The sequence below is a fragment of the Cupressus sempervirens genome, chromosome 1 (genome assembly GCF_028749045.1).
Source record: "Cupressus sempervirens isolate cs-2001-9-10 chromosome 1, ASM2874904v1, whole genome shotgun sequence".
NCBI classification, from domain to species: Eukaryota; Viridiplantae; Streptophyta; class Pinopsida; order Cupressales; family Cupressaceae; genus Cupressus; species Cupressus sempervirens.
Window position 1 is genome coordinate 173,452,951 of NC_143118.1, and position 12,340 is coordinate 173,465,290.

General features: G+C 34.5%; 1 protein-coding gene across 1 annotated transcript; it reads left to right on the forward strand.

The window, feature by feature from the left end:
* Positions 1–523: 523 nt before the first annotated feature.
* LOC149576695 (polygalacturonase At1g48100-like) lies at positions 524–8,760 on the forward strand. Its single transcript, XM_089819233.1, has 8 exons — positions 524–6,151; positions 6,292–6,420; positions 6,669–6,833; positions 6,942–6,986; positions 7,145–7,352; positions 7,453–7,534; positions 7,991–8,099; positions 8,207–8,760. The coding sequence occupies exons 1-8, from the start codon at positions 5,984–5,986 to the stop codon at positions 8,576–8,578; spliced, it is 1,278 nt and encodes a 425-aa protein (XP_089675359.1). The 5' UTR covers positions 524–5,983; the 3' UTR covers positions 8,579–8,760.
* Positions 8,761–12,340: the final 3,580 nt, after the last annotated feature.

Here is a 12,340-nt window from a genome sequence, read left to right on the forward strand (position 1 = left end):
TTGTATGATTTCAGTTGCCTTCTACTCATTCTCCCTATGCCATCTTTCTGCTTGATAATAAGTTATCCTCACGTATTGATGGGAGATGAAAAACGTTCTTGATGTTCCTCGGTCTTAGGTCTAAGACGATCTCCCCTGTAATACTCTTGACAACTCTTTCTTCTAACATAGTTTTCTGTTAATGCCATTACAAGCTCCGAAGATTGTACTAATGTTGGATGTGATTCCTTATTGACCAACCCCGATCTGATAAGTGTCGAGACCATCGAGGACCTCTTGTTAGGTTTATTGCAAAGTGCCAAGAACATGTTCCATTCTATGTGTCTGAATGTGCATCTTGAAAGTGTGATTTCTTCGGTGCACCTTGAAACTTGAAAACAACTGGTTTTGGAGCCATCTTCTCTGCAAGTGAGGACGATCAGGAAGCCATTTTATCTGTACAAAACATAAAAATATTAGTCTGAAAAGTTGAAAGTCAAACCCTAATTACCCAAAAATGGTGTACATATTGCGCATGTGTGCACCATTGCCTTGGTTTCTTACCGTTACCTTGGTTTCTTAGTTTGTGTGAGAAAGGTGTGCATGTGTGCACCTTTCCATTTTGTCTTAGGTAAGTTTTAGGTTAGTTTTTTTAGTGTTTAAGGATGCAAATAAAGGTGCGCACATGCACACCTTTATAATTCCCTTGACTTGTGTGTGGTGGTGTGTCTTTGCAGGTTTGCACACCTTGAAGGGTGTGGAGGTGCGCTCGCCTAATGCTTGAAGAAGATAATGGGGAAGAGGGGAGGGTGGTCTTGAGCTTTTATAGGCCCGGGACCATGCGCACCTTTGGGATGTGCCCATCACCTCACAAGGTGCACATGCGCACTACATCTAGTGCACTTGCGCACCCATGATAGGTGCGCATGTGCGCTAGGTGCGCTAGTGCGCACCTTAACCTCAAAATCACCCTTTATCTCCAAATTTCTAAAATCTGACAACTTGGTTTTTCAACTAAAGGGCTCTGGTTTGACTTGGACTCTAGGTAGAGTCCCAAAAATGATTCAAACCTTGGACTAGGGGTCTAAGAAAGCAAAAAATTACTAGGTCCCCATTTCTAGGAGAAATGGGGCGTGCGTTGTGAAACCACAACAGTAACCTTGAACAAAATAGAAGATAACATAATAAAATATTAAGAATAATAGCTTAACCTCTATAACATAAAATTTTAATTATTAAAATTTAATAAAAACAAAACACAATATGTACAATATTTATAATACAACTTTGTTTATATTTTGAAGAGGTATAAAATGCTATTCTTATAATATTTTTCATATAATAATTTTTTCGATGAATAGGCCCTTTTCTATTAATAGGTAATATAAAAGTACAACATATTCGCTCAAAAAAAAAGATGAGGGATACAAGATCACTCCACAAAAATCACAGGGCCTTAGGTCGGAAATAATACATATCAATTATTCATAAAAAAAACATGGACAAAGCCTAGGTAAAAGCCACCTTAGGCAGCCAAGGTGTGCCGGTTTAGGGAGTGGGATCCTGATGATCATCTTTGCCCTATACATCAGTGGGGTCAGGGGTTGGGTATGGAAGAGACCACACGTCTTCAAATTCCTTCTCTTTATCTTCTTCGTCTTCCCTCCTAAGAGGCAAAATCACCAAGTCGAGGTGAGGAAACCCCTTGGAAGAGGTGGTAGCAAGCCAAGTGGAATATCCTTTGGCATCAACCCAACCAGAACTAGCAAGAACAAAGTGAGCTGTAGCAGTTGAGGACCATCCCTTAGTAGAGCTGCAACACAATAGAGAAGCCAAGCAGTGCCTCTACCCATTGCCACCACCACCAGAAGAGTGGCGAGGAGCCTAGGATCTTGGGTCTAGGAACGATGGGTAGAAGAGCTGCGACAGCAGAAATGGCCACGAGGTGGAGGTGGTCAGAAAAAACAGAATTTGGTGGCACTCTAGCAGACGTACAAGGGGCATTGGCCCAATGTTTCGATTACTCGTGTAGGTGAGCCATGTCCAAGGCAACTTTATTGTTCTGAACTTGAATCTGCATCAGAACCTTATTACATATGCAAGCTTTGGTGCACATAGAAAAATTTATATCTTCAAAGCTGTGAGTAAATCGAACAACATTCTTATCCTTCCAAAGAGGGAATAAAATCTCCATCCTAAAAGCATGCCAAATCTGGGAGAACTTGAAGGGGATTTTGGGTGAGTCACCTAACAGACCCATAGGCCAAGAAAATGGATCATGCCTAAATGGTCCAAAAAAATCACGTATCCAAGTCTTATATTGTTTAGCACGCCGACAAACTATCTAAACCTTTTTGACACACATTATCATTTTCTTAATACTTTTTAGTAGCCTGATTTATTTGATAATTTTTTTATCATTATCTGTTCAAGTTTGTAACTTACCTATGTAGGTAATTATACATGATTTAGAAGCTTACACATACAACAATGAGGTCACTAAGAAAGCAAAGGCAATGGGAAAGCCAGGATTAGTGAGTATTACTCTCAGAGGATAGTTTATAATTTACATCCACTGTTGAATCTAGAGGAGCACTCGAATCTTCTAAGCTTCTTATTAGTGCTATTGATGTCCTTATGCATATGATTGATACTGTTCGTCTGTCATTGGAGATTGAAGAAGTTGATCAGTTTGGTGAATTTGAGGCATACATGCAAGGGCAAGGGGGAGTGTTGGAGTTTGGTATGTGTTAGTAACATATTAGATCTGCTCAATTTTATATCAGTTAGTACCCCTATCACTCTCATTTTTGACAGGATGAAATTCCTAATGCCATGTCCACTTGGAAGAATCCGATACTGCATTGAACATGCTAGAGACAGGAGTGTATATATGCATGTGGTCTCTGATGCCTCAATGTAACACTACTAATGTTGACTTGTCATCCAGATACTTTTGGGCCAGTGAAAGTTTAAACTTTTTGATAACTATATTCTTTTAGAAATACCTCTTACAATGTGACAGTACAGAAATGATTGAATGCATCCTTTCTTATAAGTTTGTGTTCTTGACTCAACATGTCTCTATGGTTATGGATTCTGTACATAACTGATATGAGTGACTGGTGAAAATGAATGGTGAGGCTCTTTAGTTTTCTAAAAGATTAATAGTTAAAGTGGAAGTCTGAATACTGTATGAATTTATTAACCCTAATTAGTGGGTGGAAACCCTAGTAATTCTTTCATCCCTTTGATACATACCTTGCATAAACAATAATATGTATTTTCTTTGAACTGCCTTGTGTAAACAAGAGGTTATTGCTGCTACTAAGGATTGGTAGCCTTAAAGCTTCAGTTATGTAATGGTTGACATAGCCATTATAGGAATTCAGTTTCATGTTGTTATCAGGTCCTCATTGGGTGGCACATGTCAGGTTGCAAGTGCACTTCATCTCTGAAGTCTCTAGTGGATGCTTGTTTCAAAAGAGAAGGTAGTGGAATTAGTGAGGGAGAGTGCCTTAGTTTTCACAATTATGGCATGGCATTAATTTTGGTATCTGATGTGGACACTATATATTAATATGACCTAATGCTGTCATAATTGCCACTTTTGGGGTTGGTTGTCCAGAAACCTGATTATGTAAAATAGGATAATATGTGATCTAAAAGATAAATCTACAACAAATTCAAACAAATCAAAAGACCATCAATCTTGGATAATGTTTTAAAATTTCTGGTTTTTATTTTTGGAATCATTAAGTGAAATGAATGGGCCCCTTATTTCTTGACCCAATGAAAAGCCTGGATCAAGAAACAGTTTTTCAGTCTAGATACCGTCCAAATTGAAGATCTATAAGGTATGCAAAGCATGAGACTGTTCAAGAATGCGGCAAATTAAGTTTTTTTGTAGTTATGAAATTTAAGACTTGCAGTTTTCTGTAACTTGTGAAAGAAAAACAGTGAGGCTTGAAACTAGGTGAACATTTATTTTCTGCTGTTTGTTATATTTGTGCAATAAGGAGAATCCTGCTGCTTAGAATCTGATTAGCATCCGATAACATTTCCCCATAATGAAGATAATTTCTACACAGCATGACTCATTTTCATGACCGAGCATCTTAAGTTACTGAATTTTTAGTAATGAAAACTAAGCCGTCTTTTATGTAACTTGTGATTAACAGGTAGGTGTGGAATTTACTGAAAAGTCTTCTATTTTTTCTATTCGTTAGTTTTTTCCAAGGTGGGGTAAATCATGCTGATTAGACTCTCTTTGATATCAGATCTTTTTCTTCTTTAGTGTGGGTAGGGATTGGCATTTGCATCCATAATAAGATAATCACTTCTTACTAATAAATATAAGCCATGTTTTATGTTCTTTTAAGGCATGACACTTCATAGAATGGTAATTGTTTCTGTTTGTTGTTTCCATGCAAAAAGGGCGACTGCTGATTATAGATTGATTGTATTTGATCTTGCTTTAGTTCAATTTAATGTTTTCTTACCTGCATTCTTTTTTGTTCAGTAACAGTTGTGTGGCTTCATATTTTTTTCTTCTTTCTTGTAGTTTGTGCTCTTGATTTTGGCGAGGATGGTCTTCAAGTGATGTGTTAGGGATCCATATCTAACATATTCCCTTCATCCAACCATACTAGGGTTTTATGAGCATGATGAGATATTCTATATTTTTTAGATCAAGGTAGTGATATGTATATGAGATGGTAACTACCAAGAATTTTTGGGAATCAAAGCTATCAGCTTTTTGGTTTGAAATTCTATTGGAATATATCGGTGCTCTACTTACTTTGGTCAACAAAGATCTAACACACATCGAATGATCATTGGAGCTATATTATGCTGGTTGCACATCCCTCCCTTATATAACACAACCTAGGGTATTGACTATAAAACTATCAAAAGCTGGTTCTTTTCAAATGCCAAGTCCAAAGACAAGTATCTAGAACTAAACTATAGAAGAGAAAGATGCGAAATGCATAAGACTTTTTTTATACAAAATAAGATTGTATAGAGAAAAAATGAAGATGGTAGTCTTGGGATGCCAGCTTTCAACTCCACCAATAGTAGCTATGGAATAATAAATATCCAAGGCCATTAAAAGGAAAAAGGAAAAGGTCTTGAACAAAACTGAGTCAAAAGGCCCACAATAGATGCAAACAAAAAGTCAAAGGTTACCATAGAGATGCAATATGACATGCACAAGCAAGTTAAGAAATTGAGAATCCTAGTAGAACTCCTCCCAACAACCATTAGATTTGTTTCTTTTCTTCTATGAATTCTCTAACCTTCCATGAATATTTCTTATATATTTGAAAATAAAAAAAAACATTTTAATACTATATCTACTTTTATAAATTTATTCACATATATTATTAGACGAATATGAAATCTAATTATAATTTAGGAATCATCCATCGTAACATATCATATTTTGTCTCATATCTTATCTCTACTTACACTATTTTATTAACTTTATATATTTTCTGGTAAATACAATATATGAGATCTAATTATTGCTAATCATTATTATTAATATCGTATCAAATTTTGTCTCATATATTATCTTTACTTATACTATTTAATTAACTTCAACAATGGCCTATTAGACCTTTTTAAACTCTCGTAAATCTAGATTAATTTGTTTTCAAGAGCATGGCTCCAAAATCTTTATTCCTAACATCTTGACAAACTAAAAGGGCCAATGAAAACTTTGGGATTTTCTCGAATTCTCGTTCTCAACGGTTCTATAGAGATGATAAACAAGTTTGGGATTGACAGACTGTCCATAGGCTATGAAGGAATCCATGAATGGTGGGTTTGCAGATGGTGGGATAAATTTGTGGAGTTCTCCCTGTCTTGGTTATGCAATTTTTTCTCCGTCTTTCCATTTCCCCTATGTTTATACAAACCAAACTGCGAGAGCATTTCCTTTGTTTGGGTACACAGCTTTGTGTTGTTCACAGTATAGAACTTCAAACACGCAAGGAAAATGTCTTCGAGCAGAAAGGTTTATGTTATGTTCTTCATGGTATCAGTTTTACTTGTGGTGAAAGATAAGTGTCTGGGAGCAAGATTAAACAGAGACAAAGTTGATTCGAAGGTGGTGGAGGTTACAAAATTTGGTGCCAAGGGCGATGGAGTGGCTGATGATACCAAGGTCATATCTGTATCTTTTGAATATTCAATCATCTAACTCTTATGCTCACAGATGGCCTTAATACTTTGTTTGGCTGTTTACATGGCCTTATTTACAACTTTACATTGAATTTTGCTACATATGGATTGTGGATGAAACAGGCATTTCAAAGGGCGTGGGAAGCAGCTTGCAATAAGAAATCGGCTATGCTTCGCATTCCGGTTGGCCACCGCTTTCTTGTTGGGCCTCTCACCTTCTCCGGACCCTGTAAATCGAACATAGTATTTCAGGTATGGTATTTTTATAAAGTTAGCAATAAAAACAGAAAATTGTAAAGATCTCATCAATGGGGATATGTATAATTTGTTCTTTGTTTCATGGATGTATTCTTCACCTATGGTCAAAGTTTTACCTTAAATATGTATCTTATTTGATATTTTGTTATTTGGTTTTATGAATTTGCCCAATGGGCATAATGTTAGAATTCAAAAGAGAAGCCAAAATGTATTTTAATATTAATCTTTTTCTATTTGAGCAGGTTGATGGAAGTATTATCGCACCGGTGAATCCAAAGGCCTGGGCATCTAAGTCGGGGAAATGGATACTTTTTGAAAAGCTCAACGGGATTAAAATCGCTGGCAGGGGCACTCTTGACGGACAAGGGGCAGCTTGGTGGAAGCTTTCGCAACTAGAAGATGATCAGGTAAATCTTAATTTAGTAAAAAAGAAAATGGTAAGGCCATTGTATTTGCAACATTACGTACTCCATGGCTATGGAATCAAAATACGTTGGAATATTACATTTTTTCAGGATATCTCATATGGGGAGAGCAGTTTATCAAGTGTGAGGCCAACGGTAAGCCATGAGACGAAAATCTTCTTTTTTCAACTTGTTTTTTCTCATTAGAATGCATTGCACCGCAAAAATAATTACTTTTCTCTTATAATGCTTTCTAGCGCTTCAATCTAAACAAAACACCACGAGGCTGATATGTGATATCGAAATCTACACAGGCATTGAGTTTCTCTAATAGTAATGATGTGGGCGTGCATGGCATTACCATACAAAACAGTCCCCTATTCCATCTAATGTTTGTTTTCTGCAATTCTGTCGAAGTCGTTGGCGTGACAATCTCATCCCCTGCAGACAGCCCAAACACGGACGGAATTCATCTCCAAAACTCTCGCGATGTTGAAATTCACCATTCCTCAATCGCATGCGGTAAAACTAAATAAACAGAGTCTGAATTTTAACAATCTATATAGTTTTACCATATTTGTCGATGTATATAATAAACCTACATTGGTGATTGAACGAACAGGAGATGACTGCGTGTCAATACAAACGGGTTGCTCAGGAATTCGCATTCACGACTTCAACTGTGGTCCCGGACATGGTGTGAGGTAGGGTCATGTGATAGGGCTATATCAATATGCAATTGTGTAGTTTTTGAGTCAAAATTTATTGATCTACATGTTGGTTTATAAGAATTCATATCTTGTGATATGGAATGGAACATTTAGTACTTATCTTATTTAGGCGATGTTCACATAAATGAAGCACTGAGACTTCAGATGAGGTTACTCATACCAATACTATAACTCTAGCTCAAGCATCCTTAACCACTGAATTTCATCCAAGTTTAAGTCCACTTTGCTTGCAGCTGCACTAATTGTTCCATTCATTCTCATAAGAGAGCATATTGTTGTGAACCACTATTTAAGAAAAAAAAATCAACAAATTCAACCAAAAATTAGACAATAAAGTCTAGAAACAATATCACAATCTTATTAATCTCTATACCCGCTCATTCTTCTTTGAATTATCTTAACTGACTTATTTTGTGTAATTGGCATTAGTATTGGAGCACTTGGAAAAGATGGGACGAAAGCCTGTGTTTCCAATGTGAGAGTTTATAACAGCAAAATCCATGATGCTTCTAATGGAGTCCGGATCAAAACGTGGCAGGTCTGTTAAAAAACTCAATATTAAACATCGCATAGTTCCAGCCATTGTAATATTGAAGGGGTAGATTTTGAACATGGGGTGTTTGTCCATGTCTGGTTTAAATACAGGGAGGATCCGGGAGGTTGGAAAGTGTATCCTTTTCCAACATACAGGTCTCTAACGTACAAGTGCCCATTAATATCAATCAATTCTACTGTGATAGAAGGTCTTGCAGGAATCATACCTCAGCGGTATTCATATCAGATGTCACTTATGAGAAAATTAGTGGAACTTACATGGATACACCAGTTAATTTGGCTTGCAGCGACGACGTGCCATGCACAGATTTGAAGTTTAAAGGTATTCAACTGGACCCTATTGATAGAGATAAGGGGAACAAAAGCCCCTTTTGTTCGAATGGCTTTGGAGAACAATCGTCAGGTGTGGGGTGCTTGAAACGGGGAACCCCACCTAATGAACCTCCTAAAGATTCATGCTAAATCCAATCAGTGTGACACCAGCCACAAAACGCTACTCTCAATATTCATTGTTAGTCCCAGGGTACTAATGTTTTTGTTTACTCCTTTTTTAATTTGTGCAATCCAAAAATAATACAAGTTCTAAAGTTCAACAAACTTTATATTTTTAAATTAATTTATATTGATTTATTACCTTTTTCTAATTGGTCCGTTGCATTTTTTGTGGGGTTTATTTTATTTTCCCACTTTAAAAAATACAATATTTTCTAACATGCATTAATGAATTCATTAATTACAACTCTATCTTTTCCATATTTGTGACAAGTTCATTATTAATTACAACTTTATCTTTTGCATATTTGTCACAAGTTCATTAGATTTCTAAAAAAGTCATATTTTTATCTTCCACAACAAAAAATAATGTCTTATCAATATTAATATCAAAATTTTTAGTTTTCAAAATAATTTTTAAAAATGTTAACATATTTTAAATTATTTAAAAAATTAATTTTATATAAATCAATAATTATTTTAATTTTTTATTAAAATATATTATTGCTATTAAGAATTGTATTGCTTTATATATATATATATATATATATATATATATATATATATATATATATATATATATATATATATATAGACTTTAGTATATATTAATTAAAAAAATTAAAAACAATTAATTTCTAAATTTAACTTATGTAATAAAATTCTAATTTTTTAAAATTTCTTGGTTAAAAATCTATTAATTCAAATCTCCTGATTTTACAATGCATTACATTAAGTTGTATATTTTTAGACAATGACTAGTTGCCACATTATTCAATAAAATTAAAATTTAAAATATTAATTAAAATTTTAAATTAAATTAGCTAAAATTTATAATTTCTCTTTTCAAAACCATAATTTTTAAATATTACGTCCAATTTGTTTCCCTAGAGGTAGGGACTCTAGCTCTCAAAGAGCTCTTGTTTATAGTTGGGACCATTTCTAAATACTAACCTTAAATTTAATCTCAAATAGAAAAGTAAATGGTTTATTAAAAAATATTACAAAGAAGAATCATAGATTGATTTTTCCTTTACAAATAGATGAAACCATTTTCATGGATCTATTTTGATCATAAACTATTGTCCATTAAAAGGAGATGAAATTATACTTCATTGTGTAATTCAATAGAATGGAGAAAATTGTTATTTTTAACAATTACTACTGTTAGAAGTATTCAATTTCATCTATCAACAATTCTTATCATGTATTTATCCTCTATCATATCTACACCATCAATACAAACATTAAGATAGATTTTTACATAGAGTTGAACACAATCACATTAACTCCTACAATTTGCCTATTGTTTCATCTACAATTATCACATTGATTGCAGGTAATTGAATAAACCATATTTTATATATTTTCTCTCTCCATAGATACATAATTTTCTATATATTGTTTGCATTTGCATTTTGTATTCACTCTCTAAATAGAGTCTAGATCCACATGTATGTAAGTAGTCTATTAAAACTTATGATCTATAAAATTGCGAGTTGCACAAATCTCCTAACATTGCAAGTTTGAAATATTATTTTGAATATAATGGTGTTTGTGGAATGACCCAAAGAGTAGGAAATGTTGGAATGGTTCATATTACTTAATACAAATTTTCATGTTTATTTTGTGCATCTTCTCCCATGCTTCCTAAAAGTGGCATTTAAGCATTAAAAAGACAAATTATTTTTAAAAATAGAAAATAAAATAATTTATGATTCATATCTCAAAATATGCACAATTGATTACATTAATAAAGATGGCCTAGTTTTAGAAATCAAATCGATGAAATCCCATGATTCTTTTGGGTTAATCTATCCATGAGGTTTGACGTACTATGACATAAACACATTATAGGTTCATGTGTGATACACTAATTTTTGCAACACATCCCATAGGATCATACTATAGGTCCTTAAGGATCCTATCTTTACTTGTCTCTACTCACCTCAAATAATGCTTACACTTAGACAAAATGTTGTTCTATTTAGACATATGATAATTTTACCCATTAATAACTTATATTTTTAGAACAACTACCTATTATCTTTCTCTGATTTTTTTGTCTCACTTATCAACACATCATAGTTTTTTTGTGAGACTTAAACAATGCTCTCCTACACAAATTTTTCATTATCTCTCTACCACATTCCTTGACATGATGTACCTACATATGCTACATATTCTTTAGCATACAAATGAGTAACAATTGGTTGGTTTTTTGAAGCCTATGCTGTTACACCTAATCCAAATAGAGAAACAAAACTAGAATTCTTTTTTATATCATTTATATTGTCTCCGTGCAATAACTATTTGTATATTTCATCTAATTGAAGTCATTTAAACTCGGGTAAAAAATCCCATATTTCCTTGTTTGACTAAAATATTTTCAATCTACTGACCCTACTTGCCAATGAGAAACATTTTAAGATGTTATGAAAATTGAAATAAGATTAATTACAATTCCAATGTCTTAATAGGTTGTGCTAGACACATTGGGTCATAAGAGGTCCTAATAGGTTATGTTAGGACAAAAAGGGTTGTAATATGTCATGTCAGACATGTTAGATCTCAAGGGGTCTTAATATGGCTTAAGGGGTCTTATTTGGTCATCTTAGGCATGTTAGGTCATAAGGGGTCCTAATAGGTCATGTGTGGCATATTAGGTCTTAAAGGGTCCTAATATAGCTTAAGAGATCCTATTAGGTTGTGTTAGATCAAAGGGGCCTTAATATGGCTTAAGGGGTTCTAATACAATGTTTTAAGCATGTTAGGTAATCATAGGTCCTAATAGCAAATGCTAGGTCAAAGGGGGTGTTACTAGGTTATGTTAGACGTGTTAGATCTTAAGAGGTCCTAATATGGCTTAAGGGGTCCTATTAGGCCATGTTAGGCCAAAAGAGGTCATAGTAGGTCATGATAGGCATGTTACACCTTATGAGGTCCTAATATGGCTTAAGGGCTCCTATTAGGTCATAGTAGCTCAAAATAGGCCATAATATGGTTTAAGGGGTTCTCATAGGTCAGTTAGGCATGTTAGGCAATAATTGGTCCTAATAGGTCATGCTAGGCATATTAGGCATCATGGGGTTCTAATATGGCCTAAGGGCTCCTAGTAGGTCATGATAGGTCATATGGGGTTGTAATATGGCTTCAGGGGTCCTTATATGGATTAAGAGGTCCTAAGAGGTAATGCTAGACAATTAGGTCATAAGGGGCCCTAATAGGTCATGTTACACACATTAGGTATTAAGGGGTCTTACTATGGCTTAAGAGGGCCAATTAGGTCACGTTAGGTCAAAATGGGCCATAATATGACTTAAGAGGTCCTAATAGGTCATGTTAGGCATGTTCACTCATGAGAGGTCCCAATAGGTAGACATATCAAGTTTTAAGAGGCTCTAATATGGTTGAATGAGTCTGATTAGGCCAGATTAGGTCAAAAGGGGTCCTAATATGGCTAAAGGGATCCTGATAGATCATGTCAGGCATGTTAGGTCATAAGGGGTCCTAATAGGTCATGTTAGACATGTTAGGTCTTAAGGGGTCCTAATAGATCATGTTAGGCATACTAGGTCTTAAATTTAATCTCAAATAGAAAAGTAAATGGTTTATTAAAAAATATTACAAAGAAGAATCATAGATTGATTTTTCCTTTACAAATAGATGAAACCATTTTCATGGATCTATTTTGATCATAAACTATTGTCCATTAAAAGGAGATGAAATTAT

Coding starts and splice junctions, on each gene's coding strand:
- LOC149576695 (XM_089819233.1), top strand. CDS start 5,984: ATGTCTTCGAGCAGAAAGGTTTATGTTATGTTCTTCATGGTATCAGTT. Junction 7,353..7,452: donor CCATTCCTCAATCGCATGCG/GTAAAACTAAAT, acceptor TTGAACGAACAG/GAGATGACTGCGTGTCAATA. Junction 7,535..7,990: donor GGTCCCGGACATGGTGTGAG/GTAGGGTCATGT, acceptor AATTGGCATTAG/TATTGGAGCACTTGGAAAAG.